The sequence below is a fragment of the Salvia hispanica genome, chromosome 6 (genome assembly GCF_023119035.1).
Source record: "Salvia hispanica cultivar TCC Black 2014 chromosome 6, UniMelb_Shisp_WGS_1.0, whole genome shotgun sequence".
Classification (NCBI taxonomy): Eukaryota; Viridiplantae; Streptophyta; class Magnoliopsida; order Lamiales; family Lamiaceae; genus Salvia; species Salvia hispanica.
In genome coordinates this window covers 444777-469277 of record NC_062970.1, presented here as the reverse complement: position 1 = coordinate 469277, position 24501 = coordinate 444777, and the positions used below count along the sequence as shown (strand labels likewise).

General features: G+C 35.9%; 5 protein-coding genes and 1 non-coding gene across 9 annotated transcripts; 3 read left to right on the top strand and 3 right to left on the bottom strand.

Annotated features, from left to right (window-relative positions):
* Positions 1-1898: 1898 nt before the first annotated feature.
* LOC125196246 (transcription initiation factor TFIID subunit 11) lies at positions 1899-4384 on the bottom strand. Its single transcript, XM_048094685.1, has 5 exons — positions 4318-4384; positions 3658-3980; positions 2484-2571; positions 2230-2329; positions 1899-2150 (listed from the first exon to the last, which is right to left on the bottom strand). Exons 2-5 carry the CDS (start codon positions 3966-3968, stop codon positions 2023-2025), a joined length of 627 nt encoding a protein of 208 aa, XP_047950642.1. The 5' UTR covers positions 3969-3980; positions 4318-4384; the 3' UTR covers positions 1899-2022.
* A 500-nt stretch (positions 4385-4884) lies between these two features.
* On the top strand, positions 4885-9481 carry LOC125196992 (transcription factor MYB3R-5-like). The gene is made up of 9 exons (XM_048095679.1): positions 4885-4977; positions 5053-5173; positions 5607-5757; positions 6050-6116; positions 6461-6518; positions 7023-7117; positions 7224-7327; positions 8023-8151; positions 8462-9481. Exons 3-9 carry the CDS (start codon positions 5633-5635, stop codon positions 9258-9260), a joined length of 1377 nt encoding a protein of 458 aa, XP_047951636.1. The 5' UTR covers positions 4885-4977; positions 5053-5173; positions 5607-5632; the 3' UTR covers positions 9261-9481.
* A 98-nt stretch (positions 9482-9579) lies between these two features.
* On the bottom strand, positions 9580-11774 carry LOC125196180 (DEAD-box ATP-dependent RNA helicase 47B). Its single transcript, XM_048094588.1, has 2 exons — positions 11725-11774; positions 9580-11461 (listed from the first exon to the last, which is right to left on the bottom strand). The coding sequence occupies exon 2, from the start codon at positions 11350-11352 to the stop codon at positions 9712-9714; it is 1641 nt and encodes a 546-aa protein (XP_047950545.1). The 5' UTR covers positions 11353-11461; positions 11725-11774; the 3' UTR covers positions 9580-9711.
* Positions 11775-14237: 2463 nt separating this feature from the next.
* Positions 14238-15998, top strand: LOC125197404 (heat stress transcription factor B-2b). Its single transcript, XM_048096142.1, has 3 exons — positions 14238-14470; positions 14821-15099; positions 15184-15998. Exons 2-3 carry the CDS (start codon positions 14860-14862, stop codon positions 15823-15825), a joined length of 882 nt encoding a protein of 293 aa, XP_047952099.1. The 5' UTR covers positions 14238-14470; positions 14821-14859; the 3' UTR covers positions 15826-15998.
* Positions 15999-18386: 2388 nt separating this feature from the next.
* Positions 18387-18458, top strand: TRNAC-GCA. The gene has a single exon. It is a non-coding gene; the product is annotated as a tRNA-Cys (tRNA).
* Positions 18459-19055: 597 nt separating this feature from the next.
* On the bottom strand, positions 19056-22657 carry LOC125193566 (F-box protein At3g07870-like). 4 transcript variants are annotated; one of them, XM_048091395.1, is made up of 4 exons: positions 22318-22657; positions 20459-20835; positions 19546-20194; positions 19056-19325 (listed from the first exon to the last, which is right to left on the bottom strand). In XM_048091395.1, the coding sequence occupies exons 2-3, from the start codon at positions 20761-20763 to the stop codon at positions 19552-19554; spliced, it is 948 nt and encodes a 315-aa protein (XP_047947352.1). In that variant the 5' UTR covers positions 20764-20835; positions 22318-22657; the 3' UTR covers positions 19056-19325; positions 19546-19551. The 4 variants fall into 4 exon arrangements, with proteins under 4 accessions (XP_047947352.1, XP_047947349.1, XP_047947351.1 ...); XM_048091392.1 differs by having other exon boundaries at positions 19546-20835; XM_048091394.1 differs by having other exon boundaries at positions 19056-19322; positions 19546-20835.
* Between the last annotated feature and the right edge of the window lie 1844 nt (positions 22658-24501).

The window sequence follows — 24501 nt, the reverse complement described above, 5'->3', positions numbered from 1 at the left end:
CAAATATAATTAAATATATGATGGATCTACACTTTTATCTTTTTTTTATATAGATAATTTCGTGATTGAATATAAAATTAAAGGTCACACTATAGTGAACTCGAATCTAAGATCTTTGGCCTCAGTATTAACACTTTACCGCTGTCCAATTCACTTTTTTTTCTTGTATGTGTGAGTTGTGTACGTATGAATATAACATTGTAAAATCGAAGAATGAGAACTCTTCTAATCTAAACAAGGAATGTGGGGAAAAAAAATCTGAATTTAAATAACATTATTATTTAGAAATTAGATTGCATCTTAGTGAAACCATTTTGCTTAATTTTATATTGAAAATATGTACGATATATATAGGCAGTTTATCTTGTCATTAACACATGTTACACATGAATCATGATTATATTCGATTATAGAAGGATAACTCTTCTAATATGGCCAAGGGATATGGAATAAGATTTCTGAAATTTACAATAATTTTCTTTAGAAACAAACAAACGTGAGAATTTATAAATTTTATTGCAAATCAGCGTATTATTTAATTTATAACACATAATCCATTCAACAATCGTAATGGCAAAAGCAAAACTTAAATAAACATAATGCCACGGGTCTTTGATTTACAAATCTCTGCTTGCAAGCTTCATTGCAACATGTCATGTTGCAATCTCCACATTTATCAAATCGGTGTCTACAACTATCTGCACCAAATGTCTCCTCCACTCCTAAATTGAACACAAGAAACATAAATATGCAAATAATACATTAGTTATGTTGTGTGTGAGAATGTCAATATAATTAAGTTTGAAACTCAACGATTAGATAGGGTCCTCGATCTAGCAAATATCGCCGAAGATCATCTCCAATATTTTAGAGTATCTTTTATTTTATTTAGTTATCTTTATTTATTTTCCATATCTTTTGTAATCTTTTATTTTAATTATGTTTCTTGATTAGCAAGACATATGTTAGGGTTTAGAATTCTATATAATAGAATTCTATCGTATTTTCATTCATTGAGAAATAAAGTTAATTACTTGTTCTCATTCCCGGTTCTGGCGGAAATCGCCCCCTAGCACCTCAACTAGATCGAGAAGAAAAAAAGAAAGGATGGAAAAGTCTATATCGGACTTAAGCTCAAGTAAACATCTTGAAAAACACAACATACTATTTTTTTTTTTCACGAGAAAGTAGTACGATGAAAGTAATAGGAGTACTACAAATCAAAAGAGTTTAAAATATCAAAATATTCAAATTATAATATTCGATTGCTAGTTTACCTAAGGCAGCAATGAGGAGAAAAACAATACACAAAGATTGAGTTAGTGAAACCATTTTGCCTGATTTTCTGTTAGAACTATATTACATGCATGTCCCTGTTTATATAGGCAATAATGTATTTCATAATATAATTTAATTTGCAAAAATCTGATAACTTATTTTTGGCCATTTTTATTAAACGTGGTTTGTAAAAAAAAGTATTGCGTCGTGCGAAAATTAATAATAAAACCTATTAAATCAAAATCTATTAAGTACATTTGTTGCATGTTCAATGAGCATGTATGGCTCACGCTCTATAACTTATTCATATACATATGTGTAGAATGCGTATTGTATTTGATCACAAACATATAATAGTATTTAGAATATTTAAATTATATGAATATTTGCTTAATTGAAAAATATTTTTATTATCATAATTCATCATTTTAGTAATTGGCTAATTTGATACATAATAAAAAAAATTCTAATATACTATAAGGAGTAATAATTGTAGTACAATTCATAATTTTAAAATTACATTAAAATTAGTTTTTATAATTACTTATTAGTTTGCAGCTATATTTGTATAAAATAATAGTACCTATTAAATACCTAAATAATACTATATAAAGCTGCTATACATCAAAATATGAAAATCAATGAATGAGATTTAATCCTGACAAACAAATAGACCCTAAATAAAATCATATGCATATTCTTTAAAGTAGACAAGGAGATGATGCATAGACATTGGTGCTTCTTTCATCGGAAAAGCCTAGGTACCGATCTCTTGGGGATTTTGCCATCAAGCTTTAGTCTACGATATGCTTCTCTCATGTGGCACGGCCTGATCGGCCCTGTATCCCTTCTCTCCGACATCACTACTCTGGCTGCAACCATAACTCTGAAAATGTGAGAGAGGGAGAGGGGGGGGGGGTGTTGGGGTATTACGGATAAAAGCAATTGTACCTGTTTCGACAAGCTCACCAACAAACATTTTTGCTATTCCAGATACCACAATAGTCATAGGTATGGAGATCTTAGCACTTCCAGTCATGTTTGTTAATAACTGGATTTAAGAATACAAGCATCACACTATATCAGATATTGGACAGGAAAACTATGATCTCATGTGAAAAGAGATGGACCATAATTTAAATGGAAGATGGAGTGGCAATTTGTTGATGAATGGGTATTACAAACAGCAATGAGGTTATGCATACCCTTTTCATGTTAGATTTCTGAAATCCAGATCTTCGAAACGATTCATACCTACTCATTTGCTCCTCTGTAAACTGAGACAAAATTTCCCTGAACAATAAACTATTGTTAATTGATCTTATAAACTGAGTCTGACAAAGATAAGGGATGAAATAAATAGAGAGAAACCAACACCTGCATCTTATTTGATAATAAGAACATCAAACAGTATTAACAAAAATTGAGCAAAGCAAGAAAATACTCTTAATAATTATGCACACAAGAGACGCAAATAATCTTATAGAGATTTCAGAAAAATCTCAGTTTGAGATCTGTAGCTATCCAATTCCATTTGCAGTGTCACCTGCAACCTCATCAGAAACACTTAGGAGGTGTTTGGTATGATGAAATGGTGATTCCAGTTCTTTGCTTAGTATTACCTCCATTTGGCACTCAAGTGACTCAACCTCCATTCCCACTATATTAGCCATTGCATACCCATTTTCATTTCATTCCCCACTCATTCCATTCCATCATACCAAGCATGTCTTTAGTTTATATCTAAATTAATCCTCGGGTAGTTTATGCAACAGATAAATGTACATGCATGTTAAACAAATGTTAGGTAAAAAAGTTCTCCACAAACGGCAGACAATGGTTGTAGCCTTGTAGGCTTCCGACCATAATTGCATATCTCAAATATAAGATCAATCACTAAATTATAATATATACATTACTTTCACCAATTAAGTTCACCTGAGAAACCCCCCATGTAATCACTCTTTAAATGGCATTGCTAACAAAACCTCAAGCGGGAAACATCAATGCTTGCAGGCTTCTCAGCATACTTGCATATTGCAAATATAAGGATCAACCACCAAATAAGAACATATACACTACTTTCAACAAATATGTTCCCTGAGAAACCCCCATGTTTTAATCACTCCTTAAATGGCAATGCTAACAAAACCACAAGCGGGAAACATCAAGCCTTGTAGGCTTCTCAGCATACTTGCATATCTCAAATATAAGGGTCAACCACCAAATCAGAACATATACATTACTTTCAACAAATAAGTTCCCCTGCGAAAACCCCCATTTAATCACTCTCTAAACAGCATTGCTAACAAAACCACAAGCTGTAAAAATCAAGACAATATAAGCAGAACGACAACACCGATAAGTTAGCCAACTCACTGCATCTTAGCTGTTTTCGTAGGATCACCACTAGGTCGAAGCTTGCCAAGCTCAACATCCATGTTCTCTTCTTCTTCGTCCTCGTCCTCTTCTTTATTCTTGCCAACTTGGGCAGCTGTCTCCATGGGAACTGACCCAGCAGCTGCAGTTGACGGACCAGCGGCAAGATCATTCGCATTCATGTCTTGATCCCCACCACCGGGCCCCGCTGCAGCTTGTGATTCATTCTCATCAATACCCACCGGCGACTCCGGTGGCGATTCCTCCTGCTCCTCGAAAGCAATCTCAAACGGATCCTTGGACTTCTTCATACTAATAATTACCTACATATGGTTTTACACACATCCTCAATACTTATCAACCTTTCAACGGAGATTATAGCAAAATAGCAGCCAATACACAAATTGAATCACAATTTTCGGAGTCTCTAAATTGCAGTAATCAAAGCATAAGAAAACTGCCGCGCATTATGACTAGTTATGTCAATTGATTTCCCCTTCTCACATATGAAGCACAGATACGAAAACGAAAACGATAACATACGCCCTAATTAATTTCTAAATACGCAATTTAATTTATTTATTTGCCGAATGTGAAATACATATATTGAATTCAGAAAAAAAACGTTTTAGCCCTAATTTTAGTGTACAGAACACTCACCGTCGCCGCTTCTCCTTCACGCCGGAAGGTGGAAATTTCAGGTTATGCCGATTTGGGGAGGAATTGCAGAACAGTTAGTGAAGGGAGAGGAGTTGGGCTAGGCTTTATGATATTGGGCTGGGCTTCCAGCTAAAATAATTTTGTTTGGGCCCATCATTATTATTTTACTTAATGTATATAGCTTAATTATTAATAAAACGGAAAATTAGTATAAATAAATTTTAAAATGTATTTTGAGCATATTCGTACTTGATTCTTTTGAATATTGAGGTGAATAAAACGGAAAATACCGAATTTTCGGCATACCGCACTTTTCGATACGGTATGATACCTTACCGGTAGATTAAGGTACGACAAAGGTATGAATTTTACATATACCGTTGTAATTAAAGTGGGACAATATTTGAGGGACGGAGATAGTGCACAACCTCAACAACTAATTAAATTCTTAGAGAATATTTAGTAGGCAAAGTTGTTAGTAAATTCCCTTCTCTAAAAGAGGAAAATAGCATTAAATGAGAGATATAAATTCCTTTAAATAATGACACTGTAAATATAATGGCGGGTTCGCTGCTTATTTGAAACAGAGCTCTCTCCTCTCTCAATGTCTCCGTCATCAATCATCATCGTCTCACCGCTTCCATAACTCTCTCTATTTGTGTGAGTTTTCCTCATTGAATTCCTATCTCTATTTGCGGATTCTGAAGAGAATTGCTGTTTCATTTGCGATTACAGGTGTTTATCTAGCTCGCCGCATTGAATGCTAGCGGTGCATGATCTCGTTTCGATGCTTTCCGTCTTCGTTCGGTTCGGAAATTGGATGTGGTTTGGAGCTTGATGAAACGCCAATTTTCAGGTTTGGTGTTCTGTTACTTACGTTTACTTTTAGTCGATTGCTTTTTGGCGGTTTAATTGGAATTGGAATTGGAATTGGAAAATCGCCGAGATTCTGAAACCGAGGGGTTTTGAGAGTGTGATCATGTGGTTTGCTAATTTGTGGGGATTTGTTTGCCATTCTTATGTTTGTGACTGTTTGAGCTTGATTTGGTCTCTGTGTGTTGTTATCAGTGTAGCATTGATTGAAGGTAACTGTTAGATCAACAGCCGTTTATTAATTGGGGGTTTTACTGACAAAGTAGAGCCTTGATGCTTTATTGATGGCCTGTTTACATGTTTGAGGGTGAAGATGTTATGAAGATTTTATGGATGTTTGTGAATGCACACCTGATTCTAAATGTTTTATTAGTGAAAAATATGTTGGATTTTTTTATGTTTTGGTTTTGTTGAAGATTGATAGGCCGTTGAGAAGGAAGTTATGATCCAAGTAAAAAAGGAAATACCCAAAGAAGAGTTGATGAATCATGTTGGGATTCCTTGGTATTCAGCATTTTACCACACTAAATATGATGCTGTGACTCCAAAATCTTCGTATGATTCTCGGTATGCATCTTTCCCTTTTGTGTTACGATATAAAAATTTACATCATTGGCTCAGAGTTATATGTTTTCCCCACTCTCTGTTTTATTCTTAGTTATTTGTGGATGGAAGAGAGTATAGCTTAATATGATAAGTGTCCCTTCTGTGATGATCTCTGCTCTGTAATTGGGTTATTCGTGGTGAGGAGTGGGGACGATTATATTGGGAAAATGGTGATTGAATTTCAAAGAATGAAAAAGTCATCACAATATTGTTTCTTTAATACTACTACCTTATATTATGTTTTTGTGTGTAGTTCAAATGCCGGGGGATCTTCCCTAACTCCAAAGCGTTCCTCCAAAGCAGGCTGGACGGATGATGAGGTAAGCATCTAGTTTTTGATCTGTGACAAACCCCAATTAGATGTGATCATGAAATCAATTTGAAATAAAGTCTGCCCTTTTTTTTACATCTTGAGTTTGGGATTTTAAATACAAGTAGTAATTTTGCCACACCACACTTGTTGGAATGATAAGGATGTTCCATATATAGTTGTTTTAAATATGTTTAATTAGGGAAAGTTGTCAATCCAGAGTTAGGACCATTTTTGTTGATGAAAGATGAATTCTTGTTTTGAGTTATTAAATACTGGAATTTACTGCTGACACCAATAGAGTTCTTTTCTATTTTTACCTGAGATGATAATTGATACTATATGCTTTGGCAGGATAAGCGGCTTGCTGAAGTAGTGAAGTGGTTCAAGGCCAGGAACTGGAAAAAAATATGTGAGTCTGCAGTGTCGTGTTTTCATTCTAGTTACTTTGCAATAACTTTCTTAAACACGTCTTGCCCATCTTTGATGCCTTTGTACCAAATCTCATTCTCTCATTGATTGGATTTTATTGCCTTCTCGTATACTTGTACTGAGTGAATCTTTCTTTCCAATATGAACTCTCAATGTTCTCTGCTTCTTCTTAAGTTGTGGAGATCAATTTGTCCTGTAAAATCCGTTATCTATTCTAATAATATGAGGTCGTCATCTAGTGTCTTAATGGCTCTAATTTGAAATATGGAAGCCAGTATATGAGTTTTGAATCTGGTGGACAGTTTGCCTTTATATTTTAGTTCCAACTTCATCTCCTAATCTTTAAATAGCTTTTATATCATGTCTTGTAGCCATTAATACATGATGTGCATGTCCTGTAGAGATTCTAGTTTTTGATCAGCTATCACTCTCATATTGTTCTAAAAATTTGGCATCGTTGACCAACTGATATTTTCTCTTGCAGCTGAACACTTTCCTGGACGGACAGATGTTCAATGCTTGCACCGTTGGCAGAAGGTTTTGCATCCAGACCTCATAAAAAGCCCTTGGACAAAGGCGGTATGGCTATTTCCTCATTTTACTGCTATGATTTCTGTGTAACATAAACCTCTAACCGAGCATCAGATTCTAATGCAATATTGGTTTCTTTCCTCTCACTCTTCAGGAGGATGACCGTGTTATAGAGTTCGTTCGGAGGTTTGGTAATAAAAAATGGTCATTTATTGCAAACTTTGTAGATGGTCGAAATGGAAAGCAGTGCCGCGAAAGGTGATTTATATGCATATGCTTATTGATTTTTGATGGGGTATAAACTATAAACTTCAGACATCTTAGTCTTATGGTTCAAAGTACACATTTCTTTAATTAGCCACCTATTATCTCTTAGATATGCTTCCACGTTACCAGTTTCATCTTGGCAACTGCTATATAACAAAAAGAAGGATGATTGTGCTTTTTGGACGGAGTGATAAGTTTATAGTGGTGTACTCTTCTACAAATGAAATGAACCTGTTGGAAGTATGTGTAATTAGCTTGTTTTATACTATATATTAGATCACTTCCATGTCTCTGCATCCTTTCTAGTTGATGCCAAATGGTCATCAATTTTTTGGTGTCGAAATAATACTTTATCTTGAAAGAAATGCAGAACTAAAATTTTATGTATCAAGACAAATAATCCTATTCAAAGCTGAGGTTCATGTTTGATTTCTTAAAAGGTGATAGGCAAAACTTCAGGATATAGTGTCACCTCTTCTATGTTTTCATGATTTTAATGTTTGGTTTGGCGATGTTTCTGGTATATACTTGCATGTTGACGACTAGCTCTTAACACGCTTGTCAGAACAGTTAAAAGTGCTTTTTACAGTCTTGCATTGAAGCATTACTGTGATCTCTGATTTGTATGCTTATCGTTATAAAGGTTACTTCCTTCTTCTTCTGATTTGCTCTACATAACTGTCTAGGTGGCATAATCACTTGGATCCAGCAATCAATAAAGACCCATGGACGAAGACGGAGGAAGAAACTTTAAGACACTACCATCAACTAATTGGTAACAAATGGTCAGAAATTGCAAAGTTTCTCCCTGGAAGGTAGGTATCTATTTTAAGTTTTCATTTCTGCACAGTAATTGCATCTAGAAACTTAACATGTGTATGTGAAGGATATTGTTACTTGAATCGTTCTTGTTGAATCTTTTTACTTTCGAAGGTGGTTCTTAATTACGTAAAGAATAACTATATATCTTTGCTCTTTTAGACTTATTGAAGGGAACAAAAGGTTGTCCCGCCCTTAGTCTAGCCATGAGTATTTTGAGGGTTATGTTCTTGAATCCCTTGATTCCCATCTGTTTAATGTGAATGTAGTCGATTAGCATTTGACAATGTATATTGGCATTGGCAGGACTTATAATGCTATAAAAAATCACTGGAATTGCACGGTTAGGAAGAGGCCTGATCTGAATTTGCCTCCTGTGGCAATGGAAAGTGGCATAATATCGCCTGATGCAGACCAGAAAACGGTTGTTCAGAAGCCCGTTGGTTCCTGTTCAATGATCATGGCCTTCGACAATGCAGAGGCAAAACCTGCTCTGCTGGATTCTTGCAGATGTACTGAGAAAGTGAGTAACGTCAATGGCAAGGCGTTTACATCTCCTCCAATTTCCAGAGACAACAGCCCATGTGTAACAGATGACAGGTGCGATCACTCGCCAGTTGATACCAGTTTAAGTCTGTCTGTATGTGGATACACTGCCAACAGTAAAAACACCAGAAAGAGAAGCTGGATAAGTCAATCACCTTCTGATCCACCTCAGCTGAACGGTCATCAGCTCGTTGATTCCTACCCAACTAACCTGTCACTGTCTATCTCTAGCAACACCGACAGTCCTGAATCCATGCTTAAGAGTTCTGCTATGAGTTACAGAAATACACCTTCATTCATACGGAGGAAGACATACAGAGAAGTAGCTAGCGGGATTGGCTCTCGCTCTTTTAGCCCTCCAATGTGGTACTCAAGTTTGATGAGTAAGAGACGTCGCATGCCTTACCGTGACACCGGATCTGGTTCATCGGTTACTGTGGAAAGACGCCTCGAACGTGCATTCGATTTGGAGTGGGATTCAAGCTCTGTTGAATGTCATACTCCAGGTTCATCACAACTTGAAGATCGTAAAAAGTTAATCTTGACTCCCTCAAAATGAGTGAGTTTTGAAACCAGTTTTGTTCTTGTTCTTGAGTAATATCCTTCATGAATTGTTGATATTCTTCCAGTTAATAATGGTTTCTTTTACCATGTATTACCAAAAAACTGAAGTCAGATCAGTAAATTCTGCTGTTTCTGCTAGGTATGCTGCAAGCTGCCATTATACAATAAGTCTTTATGGAAATTTTCATGTATATGAAACATCTTTTCTATGATTTATTACAAAGTTATCAAGTGTTTGTCATTGAAATTCAGATTATCGTAAATGGCATGTTATTGGGTGCAATTATCACAATTAAAAACCATTTTGGAGAAGAAACACAGAAAATTCTTCAGATTTCAACATATTGCAATAAAAAAAACAAACCTCAAACTTCCCTATACTTGTATCAAGATTTCACTAAAGCTCCCTTATCATAGATGTTAAAACAATTGAGCAGATTCAATTTCTAATCTCCATTGACACTGAGTTTTCCCTCAGCAAACTCACAAGATTCCATCACAACACCAAGCTGCTTCTGCATTTTCTTCATAACAAAAACCTCCGACTCCTCGCATATAGAAACCACGGTGCCCCTTCTGCCAAGCCGCCCTGTCCGGCCAGCCCGGTGAGCATAATGGGTCGAGTCCGTAGGCAGCTCCAGATTAACCACAAGATCACATTCCGGAATATCCAATCCTCTAGCAGAGAGCTCATTGGTTAGCAACACCCTCACATCCCCTTTCCTCAACTTCTTCAGAATCGTTGATCTAGCCAGTTTGCTGAGGTCCCCGTGCAGCTCTGCTGCCTTCATCCCACGTGCCTCCAGCTTGAAGACCGTGTCTTTGAGCTGTTTCGTGTGGTTCATGAAAACTATCACGCATTTTGCATCAAGTGCGTGCACACACCTTCTCAACGCATCCACCTTGTGTTGCAGCCGTGTGACCGAGTAGTAGTGTGTTAGCGAAGGCGGTAGGCTCTGCACCTGCCCCTGCGTGGTTGCACCACCGGAGGTGGAGTCAGTAGGCGTTTCAGACGGCCTGATTGGCGTAGGAGCAGGGATGTTTTCAATAGGGACAACGCTCTTGGCCTGGACGAGAAGAGGCTCATAACCCCAACTTCTAGCAGCTCGGATCACTGAGAAGGGTATTGTTGCAGACACCATTATAGTCTGGCGCTCTGCTCGCCTGGCTTTAGGGCTGTTCGCGACACTCTGGCCTGCACCGGATCTCCTCCCAACGTGCTCCAGTATACGGTGCATATCCTCTCTGAAATTAAACGCAAGCAGCTCATCCACCTCGTCCAAAACCAGATACTGGCAGTTATGCGTTTGAAGCTTCCCGGACGCGCTTATCTCAGCAACGCGACCAGGCGTCCCAACAACAATCACAGGCTTGTTCTTCTTAAGCCCCTCTTCCTGCCTCGACTTGTTTGCACCACCAACAAGCTGTTGCACTAGTCTCTTATCCTCAGGTCCAAGAATCTTCTCAACTTCCCTCACAATCTGCATCCCGAGCTCCCTTGATGGCGCGAGGACAACTGCCTGCACGCCCATCTTGCTCCTATGCTCGTCATCCTCCCTGAACGGGCCAATCTCCGAGAGAATAGGGAGCACATACGCCAGCGTCTTTCCTGAACCCGTGTACGACTGTATAACAACATCATGATCCTTGAGAATAGTGGGAATCGCTGCAGCCTGCACGTCTGTTGGAACGTTGTAGCCTGCCTTCCCCAACCTCTCAACCAACAGAGGCGGAAGGCCGAGCTCCGAGAAAGACTGTGCAGCAAATGGAGCTAATGCAGATACATCAACCCTCTCTTTCTTCTTAACTGCATTGGCTTCTCTAGGAATTGCTACCTTTTTCTCTCTATTCCTAGGCACCTCAATCGTGGAAATCCCCTTACTGAGTTTGTTTTTCTCATTTCCATCACTCCTCGGAGCTTCACTCTTGAATCCGAGACTCTTTAGAGTGAGAGACTTGCTGTTCTCGCTACTAACACGACCATATCTTCTGTATCGAAGAGTTACACGTGAAAACACACAGGATTTTCCTGATGATACAGCGTCACCAACAAGAAGAAGCACTCTACTTGCAGCTAAAGCAGGCATTTCTCATTCAATCTGCAACTAACTGCCACAGCTACTTCAAATTGCAAATCAATTGAAAAAAAAAACGATTACTTGATTTTCAGGGGCGCAATCGGTTTCTGGCTTTGCTCTGTAATCAGGAGAGAGTTACAATTAATAAGAAAAACCAAATCTTTATCCATCAATCAGAAAGATGAGCACAATTGGGGAAATTAATTCATCTCTTAGGCGTTCTATCAAACACCTCGACTACAATTGAAAAACTTGCTTATATATATCATCGGTTTTTGAAGACAAAAATTTGGCAGCATAGGATTCAGACTGCGTGGGCAATGGTGTGTGTGTGTGTGTGTTTGAGAGAGAGAGAGAGAGAGAGAGAGAGAGAGAGCTTACGTTGAAGATGATAGAAATGGCGGCAGCAGTGAATGGTGAATGGATGGGTGAATACACAGTATTTATTAATTTGCAGATAAGCCCCTGAAGTTCGTGGTATTCGAAGATAAGGATCAATATTTGTGGTGAATTGTGGACAAGGGCCTTAAGCTTTGGTAATTGCATTTACCTCTATGAATACTGATATTACAATCGAAATAAATTGTGTTCTAATTGAGTTATATTATAAATTGTGTTCTAGTTGAGTTATAATGTTATACTATTATACACCCTCTGTCACGTTAGAAATGAAATATTTGGCTTTTTGACATGAGATTTTATGTAGTGTTTTTGTAAGTTAATAAGAGAATAAAGTAAAAGAAATGAAAAAGCAGAGATGGAATTGTTTTCATTTTAAAAAATATTTTATTTTTAATGAGACAGAAGTAGGATTTTTGAGAAATAAGAGGAAGGTAAGAAAGAAATAGTTTTTGGATAGGCTTTTATTGGTTGATAACCAATTTCTATGATGTGTAGGGGTGAGTGAATAAACCGAAAACCGAATATCTGAACCAAATCGAAATTTTGAAATTCGGTTCGGTTTTTTCGATTTTTCGGTTCGATTCGGTTTTAAAAATACAAAAATTTCGGTTTTTCGATTCGGCCGGGCGAAAAAAATAACTGAAAAACCGAATTATATTTTAAATATAATATTATATATATTTATTCTAGTAATTTAATATATTCTTTTAATATATTTTATATAATATGTATTATATATATTCAATTAATTTTATATTATATATAATTATATTCTATTAGTATATATATATTAATATATGGAGTTATATTTATCAGTAAAATTTTTCTTTGAAAATTTCGGTTTTGTTTGGTTTTTTAAGTTCGGTTTTTGATTTTTCGGTTCGGTTCGGTTTAGATTTTGAACTAAATTCGGTTTTTCGGGTTTGATTCGATTTTGGCAAAATATCGAACCGCAACCCGAATGCTCACCCCTATGATGTGTTTTAGTTTAATTTTTAAAAAACTTAAAATTATTATTCAAAAATAAAAGATAACTTGATTTAGGTTGACCAGTTATTTTATTGACTAAATGAAGAAAACAAAAAATAGATTAAATTTTCCTAGATAAGAAGATTCAAACACACATATGTTAGACCAATATCATAAAATAACTATATACTCTATTTAGGACTAGACTATAGTCATGCCATAAAATATCACAACCCCCTAGGCCACCACCCTCCCTATGCCTTGCCCCAACCTACTATGTGTTATGTGTATACATTCCATATATGGACATTTAATTATATTTTACACATCACTATATTTGAAGCTAAAAAAATCTTACAATGACTTCACCAGCCGTCCTTATCCATAACACCTCATATTAAATCTCCCAAATCAATAGCATATAAAAATCACCGTCCCCTGCGCCACCACCCTCCCTATGCACCCTGCCCCAACGCTACTCAGCATTGTACGCCGCCGTCATGATTGAGAATCAACCCTTTGGTCAAAGCGTACAACACTCATAATGCGGAAGTCACATTATTTTCCAAAGATCCTTCCGCACAGGATGAAACCTCCACCAACGAAGCAAGAAACTTCTGGAAGAGAAGATATTTTCTATGTTCACGTTGAATCTTACTCCATCAACCGAAGCAAGAAACTTCTGGAAAAAGAAAGATATTTTTATATTCACATTAAATCAACGTCTCATTTCCACTTGTTTTATTTTATACAAAAATCATTCATTTCTAGTCATTTAGCATGTTATTAATAATCAAAGAAAAATTATCCTACCAAGCTACGTTCTATAGAGTACGTCATAATTCAATTTCTCATAATTAGTTTTCAATTATAATTGATTTATCAAACAATATAAAAATGTAGGTGTGTGTTAGAATGACAACCTCTCTTAAAGTGACACCGTGATATCATTTATACATTGATATTATAAACGCTACATAGTAGTGTCGGATATTGCTGGACAAGAAAAATTATTGGATAAAGACCAACAAATTGCTGGCCGTCTTTTTCAGATTTTTTTTTATTTTTTTGCCACGTGGCAGCTTATTATTCGTCTACGTGTACAAATAATTGGCTAAAAATGATGGTATGATATTATTTTAAGGAATGGTGGCAACGTGCCCCTAAAAATGTATTTCGATTTATTTCTTATTCATCCATCTATTACTAATATAAGAAAATGAATGAATAGAAGTTTATTTTTTATGTAATTTAAAACTAACACCATCACTAATAATTTAGAAGATAATGAAATAAAAAAAAAATCATACCAACATTACCATATTAAATTATTTCATCTACACCATATTATGGAAAAAATTATTAAAATATTAATAGAACGTCGCACTAAAAATAGAGTGAGAAGATCTCATCTATTTTAATTCTTCTGGTAGCTTCTCAAGCGGGCCCCACCGGCCCCTTTTTCTTCTCGAACGCCCGGCAAATTCTCTCTCCCACATTAATAATTAAATTGGTGCCTAATTTACTCTATTTTTAAACCGCTCTTTCCACACCCTTCTTCTCCCATTGCGAACTTTCTAGAAAAAGACTCCATCGCCTCCGCACTCGCACCTCCAGTGTGTGTGGTTCTTCGTGTTCTTCAGATTTCATCTGTAGATTGAATTCGAGATACGGAAAGTTGTTGCCTATAATCGCAGATTTTGAAGCGAAGCTGTGATAGATAACCGTTGGAGTTGTGGAATTTTTTGCTGTGAAGGTAATATGGAGATTTAATTTCGATAGATTTGTTTCTATGCGTGATTAATTAGTGCATTGAATCGTCTATATTTTAGTTGAAACTGCTGGATTTATTCATGCGTTAATAGATTATAGGAAACTTTTCCGTTGTTTCTCAATTGTGAATTGATATTAATCTATGTTAGGCATTAGCTGATTAATGACGAGTTTGTTTTTTAAATTGAAACGTCTATTAATTTGCAGCAATTTTAGTTAATTTGTGTTTGTTTTTGGCCTCTGAGAATGGTAAATGATGAAGAATCTGGATTGTGTATGCTGCTGTACATTTTTCTGGCATTAACATACTGAGTTTTTTTTTTTTTTTTTTAGGGTTTGAATATTCATAAATCGATCGCGTGTTCATCTGAGATGAGCGGCGACGGCAGCGCGGGGAGCGGCGGAGGAGAGTCGCAGAGGTCGGTTCCGACGCCGTTTCTGACGAAAACGTATCAGCTGGTGGACGATCCGAGCTTCAACGATTTGATCTCGTGGAATGAAGATGGAACGACCTTCATCGTGTGGCGGCCGGCTGAATTCGCGAGGGATTTGCTGCCGAGATATTTCAAACACAACAATTTCTCCAGTTTTGTTCGTCAGCTCAACACCTACGTGAGTTGAATTTCAGCGTCATTTCCCGATGAAATGTTTCACCGGAATTCGCGATTAACCGTCTCTGCGGATTCGATTTTGCAGGGATTCCGGAAAATCGTTCCCGATCGGTGGGAATTCGCGAACGATTGCTTCAGGAGAGGCGAAAAGGCGCTGCTCAGAGACATCCAACGCCGTAAAATTTCGGTTGCGAACGCCGCGGCGGCGACTACGGCGGTGCCTGCGGCGGTAGCGATTCAGATCTCCCCTGCGACCTCCGGCGACGAGCAGGTCCTCTCGTCGAACTCTTCCCCGGCGGCGGCGACGACTCCGCCGCCGCGGCAGTGCACATCGACGCCGGAGATGATGGAGGAGAACGAGAGATTGAGGAGAGAGAATTCGCAGCTGAGGCAGGAGCTGAGCCGATTGAGGGGAATGTGCAGCAGCATTTACAGTCTGATGTCGAGCTACGGATCTAATCCGGTGGAGGCGCTGGCGCTGATGCCGGAGGCGCGGGCGGCGGCGGCGGCGTGCAGCAGCGCGGAGGAGGAGGACGACGACGACGAGGTGTTGGAGGAGATGTGCCCGAGGCTGTTCGGGGTGTCGATCGGGGTGAAGCGGTACAAGAGAAGCGGCGGCGGAGGAGATCGGACGGCGGCGCGTGGGGAGGACGTGAAATCGGAGCCGTCGGATGGGGGGAGCAGCGAGGAGCGCGATCCCAGGGGTAGAATCGTCAATTACTGTTGATAGTGGCTATACGTGTTAGCTCGAAAACATTGTACTGATAGAATGGGCCATGGTTTTGATGTTGACCGTTTCGGTGATGAGTTGGCCCGGCCCGGATCGACGCGGCCCGATTGGATGGCTATGTGTTTGGTCATAGAGTTTGATGATGATGTAATATAGTGGGGTTTTGATTATGTGCAATAAATATATCCCAAATATCTAATTGATAGATAAATTGTAAATAATTAGTTTCGATTAATTAAATCGGAAAAACCTAAAAAATAGATAATTGAGGAAAATATGAAAATTGATCAGAAATCGACCAAAATCTTATGCTTTTTTGGCCAATTGCCTTTAAACTTAAAAAGGAAGATATATATTTCTCCTAAGTTAACGAAGACATACTTATAAATAATTAAAATAATTTATATTTCACCTAAGTGAAGAAAGACATACTTATAAATAATTATAATAATTTATATTTCACCTAAGTTAACAAAGACATACTTATAAATAATTAAAATAATTTTTAAGCATAATATTTAGAGCATCTGCAACGGTTGTCCTTGCCGATGGACACCGTCGGTGTCGTTGGCAAGGAGGCTGCTACTCGCCTCTGCACGTTGTCCGTCTGTGCCGCTGAGCAGGCTTACGTGGCGGGCTGCGATTGGTCAATGATATAGCCGTTGACAATTTTATTTTTTTCTTTTTTTAAAAAAAAAATCAAAATTAATTAAAAAAAATTGTTTTTAAATAAAAAAAATAGTTTCCCACTTCCCAATAAATTATATCTGTATTCTACACACTTTTAATTTTTTTTTTCAATTTTTTTTTTCCAAAATTCACATTTTCATCTATAAATATGGCAATGATACGGGGTCTCCGAAGAACATTGGGGATAGAGGACTAGTCGTCCACGGGGGTATTTTTTAGTCGTTAATTATGTAATTTTTAATTGTAGGATTTTAATTATGTATTTTTTTATTTTCTAGGATTTTAATTATGTATTTTTATTTTTAGAATTTTAATTATGTAATTTTTATTTTTTTTAAGGATTTAATTATGTATTTTTTATATTTTAATGTATATTTATATTGTAGAAATATTTTTAGTAATTGAAGTATTTAAATTGAATAATAGAATGGTGGGATCCTTGAGCTTGTCCTTGCGGAAGAACATGGATGTGAATGTTGTGCTCTTGTCTAAGGACATGGAGTAAAAGTGGGTCCGGGCCCACCTCCGTGCTCTTATTTAAGAGCACGGATGGAGATGCTCTAAATGCTTATAGCATGCATAAATAATCATGAATTGGTGTATAAGATAATCCAAACATACGATTATACTATAAAAAATTAAGAATTTATTATACTGTAAAATTAGGAGAATTATTGCAATTAAATAAAACCAAGAAAATTAGAATATACTGTATTAAATTATTAAACACATGAGTTTAATATTATTATTGGAATTTTTGAATAAAATATATACGCATTGCGGTTTAATAGTACTAGGGTATTCCCAACAACAAAAATGTTATAGAAAGAACTAAATCTTCACCACGTGCCCTAAAAGGCATTGTCCTATGGTATTCCCAACAACAAAAATGTTATCGATGCTACGAACTATAAACTAGACGCATGTTTATCACAATGAACTGTGACTTCGTAGAAAGCGAGTACTTTTACCACCAACTTAACGGTCAGGGGGAGAACATCCGATCGACCGCTAAGCTTGTTTCCAGATCCCATCACTAGTCCTGTGCTGAATGAGTATGACAATGACAAATTTTGGACTAAGGATTATGTTATCAAGAGACCGCTATATAGACATGTTACTTGTAGGAGTAAGTTTTATCCCATTTCAACATTCGAAGATGGCGGGATCTTACTCACATTAAATCAATATGCTCAACAATTTTACTACACGAATTCGACTAAAACTATTCAAGAGATCAAGAAAGTCTTAAGCAATTGTCACAACATAGTTATTTATTTGTTTCCCTAAAATCCTTGGTGAAGGATAATATGAGCGTTCATTCGTTTTAGGATTTTATTATATAGTGTTTTTTTTGTTATTTCTCTTGTGTTATATTATTATTTCTTATTTTATGGAATGTATTTACTCATAATTGTTTTGTTTTGTCCTTTCTGATTATCTATTTTGGCCTTGGTGTTGCTGTTTTATTATACTTATACAAGAGTATAGCGAATGAGAGAAGATGCTCGGCTGAATTATTTTCATACTATTACGGCTATTATAGTGATTTTAAATTGTTTTTATTTATCATTAAAGTTTTGGTACTATTAACAATTTCAACTAAAAACAACCCGTCAACTCTATCAATCGTTTTTAGGTATAAATATACTTCAGTAACTTATTTTCCGAATAAAATAACAAGTTATTAAAGTGAAATATCGATGATATCATTGATAATGAAAGATGGCCATGCATCTAAAATGACGTGATTTTATTGTTAGATTAGATTTTAATTTTAAATGTTATGAAATTAATGAGAAACTAATGAAAAAATATGGTTTTATATTATAATCAATTTAATTTTACAAGTGATTTATGCACAACAAGGGTCCATAGCTCAGTGGTAGAGCAATTGACTGCAGATCAATAGGTCACCGGTTCGAACCCGGTTGGGCCCTTAATTATTATTATTATTGTTATTTTTATTTTCATTATAAATTTTTGACTAAGTAATTTCTGAAATCCTCTAACAGTTAGTATTATAAGTTTGGTTTATTTGCTTGAATTTTCTAGGAAAAACATAACTCCCTTTGCACCTTTAACGGTCTCATTTTATATTTTGTAAGTGAGATTCACAATCACAGTCCATTATATCATATTCTTAAAGGTGCGTATTATATTTTACTAATAAACACTAATCTAATTCAATGAGTTTAAAGCAAGTGAGACTTCCTCACACTCTCAGTTTAGTTTATTTGTTTATGAAAAATAGTACTCCTCGTTCTCGATTAAAAGTTTCATTTTATTTTTAATAACCGAATTTCACGATCCATAAGTCAATTAACTCAAAATATATAACTAATAAAAAGTGAGATTTGAATTCCACTTTTAACACACTTGTCTAATTCAGTTAAAGGTAAAAGTTATCGCCGAAAGCAAATGAGACTTCTAACAACGGATGGTTGAAAGTAATAGAGAAAGATATTAAAAATCATTTGCCATACACATAAGAGCAAATACAGTAATTTACCAGCATTCAACACCTTGATTTCATATTTCATTTATTCAAAGCAAATTGCAATCAGAAGGATCCAATAATCCACATTTGACATTACATAACCACACTACTTATTTTGACAAACAGAATACTAAAAATGTACTTAAGAACCAGTACATCACTGCAGAAACAAAATCATCAAAAAAACAGTACTGAATTGAAGAACATAGGTCTGAAATCGAAGAGGGTGATACTGGATGTGCGTTCGAGATCAGGCAAATGCTTTCAGGCGGAAGATCTAAACCACGAGCACGCAACCTGGATGCTTCTGGCAAAAAAAGAGAAAAGGTTAGGAGATGTGAAAAGCGTCAAAGAAGTTGGGGATGATGAATGGAAACCTATCTGTATACAAGTTGTAACGTACATGCAGAATAGCACAATTAAACGAACACCAACACGCGTTCTCATAACTACCATATTGACAAAACAGTACAACCACTAATCTGCAAAGCAAGAAATCACTGTGGTGCCAAAATGGAAATTCATACCTTTTTCTACTTGAAATTCTGCTCATCGCCATCGCCAATGTGCAGGGCATCCATCAGAGGAACAAGGCTAGGCTTGAGTAGAGCAGATCTGCAGACGGACCCGACCCCATAAAACTTGAAAATCTTGAATGTCTTCTCTTTCGAATCATAGCGCAACATGGCAAGGGCAGACCAGATCATCAGTATTACGTAGCGATTGTCGAGAACTTGCAGGGGCTTGAACGTGCCTTGAACGAGACGATTCCCCAAAGGAACCGATGTATCAATAACATACTGTCTGGTCCAGGACACCTGACTGCCGTACCTCTGCAAAACCCATATGTCAAGTGACTGAACATTAACAGCCAGAGATAGACAACCTCCAAGGACTCCCATGCTTGTATAATGTCGATTTATTCGCCAACCATTTCTGAGTTCAGGTGGACACGGAATTTCCCCAAATTTTTCTTGATGGAAATCAAAATAGACTATAAATTTTGATAGCTCTGGAAGCTGGCAGAGCCAATAAACAGATCCATCCAAGAGAATGAAGCATGTATCCCATGTAAGATGCTCGGAAGGTGGCTGCTCTCCGATATCTCTCCACGAAGATGACCCTACCACAAGAATTTGAGCCGAAAACACCTGCTTGAACCCAAATTCCTGAGGTCTACCAACTACAGTGGTTAAAGTCCTCAAAACTTTATATCGATTATCCCCCACACTAAACCCAAACCATGACCCCATTGTTAGCTGAAACAGATTCCTATCCTTAACAACTTCAGGCAGAGTTAGATAGTCTTCCATTAAAGGATTACAAACAAATGAGCGCTCACAACAATTTCGTTCAGCAAAGTACAGTAATCCATCACATGAATTAACCAAACAAAAATTATTTTGATCCCCAGCATACATATTGTAACACTTATGATACCTGCCAGGATAATCCGGAATATGAAACAAAGGTTTCAATTCGGCCATCTCAGTCGACAAAAATGCAGTATCTAGTCCAGAGTCAATCAAATGGACTGACCCTGTAGGATGGGTGGAGTTTCCGAGCTGGACTATGAGATAGAGGGGCATTTTTGATGAAAGCAGAGAGTTGAAGTATGGATTGGAGGATGTTGCATCAAGAAAGGTTTTGCATACAGCTTTGCATGTAAGCAGCCTCGTGATGGGAAGCCTTGAGAGGATGTCTGAGATAATTTCTGGAGGTAGCTCGGTGAGGGACCTCTCCATTGTTTCACACTTTCTGCAACTGATGAACTTGGGCGTGATTTATAATAGACGCATTTAATATAGCGATGTGGGCTGCACAAAAATCAATGAAATGAGGTCAGCAAAAGTATATTACAGATATGAAACGCGTGTGGAGAGCAAATATAAAAGAAAGGCCTTTAAATAAAAGAGAAAATGCATATATCAATAAGATGATAAATTGTAAAGTGCTTCCGGTAGAAATGACTTTTTGGCGGTTAGAAATGACGATGCGTATTCATGTATGTATGATACTTGGCAGATTCAATTAATTAAATATAAAAGTGTTCGCCATATAATATCTCATATGAACTTTAAGAAAAAGTTTCTCAATCTCATCCGTAATCTTGTTTATGTTCTCAAAATGAGATGGAAAAACCGCAAAAAAAATCCCTTTAGCTCACAGTCTAGTCAAGACCATTGGTGTAAGATTTTCAATTGAAAACAGCTTCATAATGAGCGCTGATTTCACGTAAGTCCGCTACTGATTACAATACACCAAACAGAGTTGTAACGTAAATGTAAACGCATGTAGATATGGGCACAACCAGTAAGGAAAATGCTTTTCACTCGCTCATGCATATTTGGATGACCAGAGTGTAGCCAATTACTTACTTTAACCACATACTTAAAGTTCAAATAGCTCTAGTTGCCAAGTATAAAAATATAAGGTGTTCATGTAAATATCCAATATCTTAATTTTAAAGAGATCAATAGGTAAAAATATACGAAAAATTTAATGATATTCTCAATCTTTCCCCTATATTTTTCACACCATTTCTACGTTCCCAATACTATCATGATCTTAGCTTATATTTTCTATATATTTGCTTTATAGTACAAGCTCACAGTAATATTCATACCGGCATAGATATTTACCAAAAAACTGGTGGAGATTTCCTTACCTGCACCCGAACCCATATCTCTTAATTAAATTCTTTGATTCCGATCCTTAGTTCCATCAACAAAAATAGCTATACTCCCATCACCTCGATGAAAACATGAGGTTTCCAATATGACGCTATATCTTATAAGTGAAGATTATTAACTACACGTCTAAACCAAAGAGTTAGTGCTAAGTCTTAACACTGCAATCGCATAGATGGCACTTCAAATCTTCAATCAGATATTAAGAATCATAAACGATGCCATTAAAGTTCAACAGCTACATTACATAAATGTACTAAACACACAGCCATGCACTACAGAAGGGTTCGTCGATTATAGTGAAGCTCCATTCTAATTTCTAACCATTTGCTCTTACTTCCTTCTAGTCTTAAGAAAATTATTGTCCACATTAGTCTGATATGTAGAATTCTCAAATAATCACATTCCAATTAGCAATAACCAAAACATGAAGACCTTCATCACAACTAGATCCTAAGCATAACACAGCTTCACATCAGACTAATAATCACTATACGATCAAGACCTGGAACAAAAGCATAAATATGATTTAGCACAAATTCTACTTGAACCGATTTGATTTCAACAAATGTAGTTAAATCAAATAACCAAATTCCAAAATGTTCATACCTCAGCGTCGCATTGCTAATCCGGCAAAGCATCCTTTCACTTTCACCTGTAATTCCTAATTGCTCAATTAAAACATCTGCATTCCCTAAATTCTTCGCCACACTGGCTTGAATTTCGTTTTCTTTTTTTCTTCATAGCTCAAAACACAGCCAAAACAAACTAATTCATGAACTCTAACATAGAACTGAAGGCTCATTCCTAATTTCTGCCACAGAGTAGGAGAATACGACTGCTTTCTTCGATTGATTACAGAAATTACTCCGCAACATTTGGGTGGAGATGATGAGGGTTTGATTTCGATTGAGAAGTCACCATTTTTTTTCAGAGGTTTACTGTTTTGTGATTTCATTATGATTTTGGATTTAGAATTAATCCCATTAATTAGTTGGTTAATCAACCATTATGTGGGTAAAACACACAATTAATACAAAATATTTTTTATTTATTTTCAAGTTAGGCTAAATGACTACAAAAAATTTCAATTGATGATATAACGAATTTTTTTATTGATAAATAATTTTGGTAATAGTTGGGTTAAAGTATAGGAAGTACTCCCTCCGTTAATTCGGGACATTTTGACCCGGTACGGGTTTTAAGAAACCTAATGGAAAGTGAGTTGAAAAAGTTGGTGGGATGTGGGTCCTACTTTTAAAGTATTAGTTTTATAATAAAATGTGACTAGGAATGAGTTAGTGAAATATGGAGTCCACTACCAATATGGTAAAAGTGAAGTGAGACAAATTATGTGGGACGGTTCGAAATGAAATATTGGGTCGAATTATCTGAGAGACTGGGACGGAGGGAGTATTCTATTTTACTTTTGCCATGAAGAATATGATCTCTTATTTATTGCTATTTTCCTTCTTCATTTACACAATAATTACAATAAATATCACTATTTTTTTTTACTTTTAGTGGGTCCCAAACACACTATGCAATATTTATTGTTATTTTCCTTCTGATTTACACTTAATATTTCCAAAAAGATTCACCAATTTTTAAATTTTTATAGGTCCAAAACACACTAGGCAACATTTATTGCTATTTTCCTCCTCAATTTACACTTAATAGTTAATATAAAGATTCACCAATTTTTTAAAATTTTTGTGGGTCCAAAACACACTAGGCCATATTTATTGCTATGTTCCTCCTCAATTACACTTAATAATTCACAAAAAAAAGAGAGCCAATTTTTCAACTAATGGGTCCAAAACACATTAGGCAATATTTATTGTTATTTTCCTCCTCAATTTACACTTAATAATTACAAAAAGATTCACCAACTTTTTCTTAACTTTTTATGGGTCCAAAACACACTAGGGAATATTTATTGTTATTTTCCTCCTTCATTTACAGTTAATAATTACAAAAAAATCACCAATTACATCATAGTTTATCTTTATAAAATATCTATTCCACAATCTTCAATAGGGAATCGAAGTAGTTGGGGCATTGGTAGTGCATAAAAATCATAGGATCATAAATTGTGTACGTGAAAAAGAAATTAAATTCTATTAACCAATTTATATTCTTATTTATTGCTCTTTTCCTGTTTCCATAAAAAAAATGCAATGTTTTTATTACACAATTTTTTTGCTTTTGGCCGATTGGGGATCAAACTTCTCTTTATAAAATATATTTTTCAGTATTTTTCTTAAAATACGTATCCTCCATTTCACACCACATTCTTCAATAAGAAATTAAAGTTGTTGGGGCAATGGTAGTGTATAGTAAAATTCAAAATCATAACTTGTGTATTGAAAGAGAAATAAAATTAAATTAGCAAAATTTATGATCTTATTTATTGCTATTTTCATCTTTCCATAAAAATTTAATTACCTTTTTTTTTACTTTTGGGTGTTCAATGCATCTGGGCAATATTTATGTATCATCATAGTTTTTTTATATAATATATTTTCCACAATCTTTAACAAGGAACCAAAGTAGTTGGGGCATTGGTAGTGCATAAAAATCATAATGTGAGAGAAATAAAATTCCATTAACCAATTTATAATCTTATTTATTGCTCTTTTCCTCTTTCCATTAAAAAATTGCAATGTTTTTATTATAGGATATAAATCTTTATACTTCCGACTTCATTTTACACTTTATAATTACAAAAAAAATAAATAATAATTACCATTTTTTTTTTACTTTTGGGGATTTAAACTTCATAACAATTAA

Excerpts from the sequence above, each read along its gene's own strand:
- LOC125197404 (XM_048096142.1), top strand. The coding sequence starts at position 14,860 with ATGAGCGGCGACGGCAGCGCGGGGAGCGGCGGAGGAGAGTCGCAGAGG. Across the intron at positions 15,100-15,183 it reads TTCGTCAGCTCAACACCTAC|GGATTCCGGAAAATCGTTCC; the intron begins GTGAGTTGAATT and ends TCGATTTTGCAG.
- LOC125196180 (XM_048094588.1), bottom strand. The coding sequence starts at position 11,352 with ATGCCTGCTTTAGCTGCAAGTAGAGTGCTTCTTCTTGTTGGTGACGCT.
- LOC125196992 (XM_048095679.1), top strand. The coding sequence starts at position 5,633 with ATGATCCAAGTAAAAAAGGAAATACCCAAAGAAGAGTTGATGAATCAT. Across the intron at positions 6,117-6,460 it reads CAGGCTGGACGGATGATGAG|GATAAGCGGCTTGCTGAAGT; the intron begins GTAAGCATCTAG and ends ATGCTTTGGCAG. Across the intron at positions 6,519-7,022 it reads CAGGAACTGGAAAAAAATAT|CTGAACACTTTCCTGGACGG; the intron begins GTGAGTCTGCAG and ends TTTCTCTTGCAG.
- LOC125193566 (XM_048091392.1), bottom strand. The coding sequence starts at position 20,763 with ATGGAGAGGTCCCTCACCGAGCTACCTCCAGAAATTATCTCAGACATC.
- LOC125196246 (XM_048094685.1), bottom strand. The coding sequence starts at position 3,968 with ATGAAGAAGTCCAAGGATCCGTTTGAGATTGCTTTCGAGGAGCAGGAG. Across the intron at positions 2,330-2,483 it reads AGAAATCTAACATGAAAAGG|TTATTAACAAACATGACTGG; the intron begins GTATGCATAACC and ends TCTTAAATCCAG. Across the intron at positions 2,151-2,229 it reads TGGTGAGCTTGTCGAAACAG|CCAGAGTAGTGATGTCGGAG; the intron begins GTACAATTGCTT and ends TTATGGTTGCAG.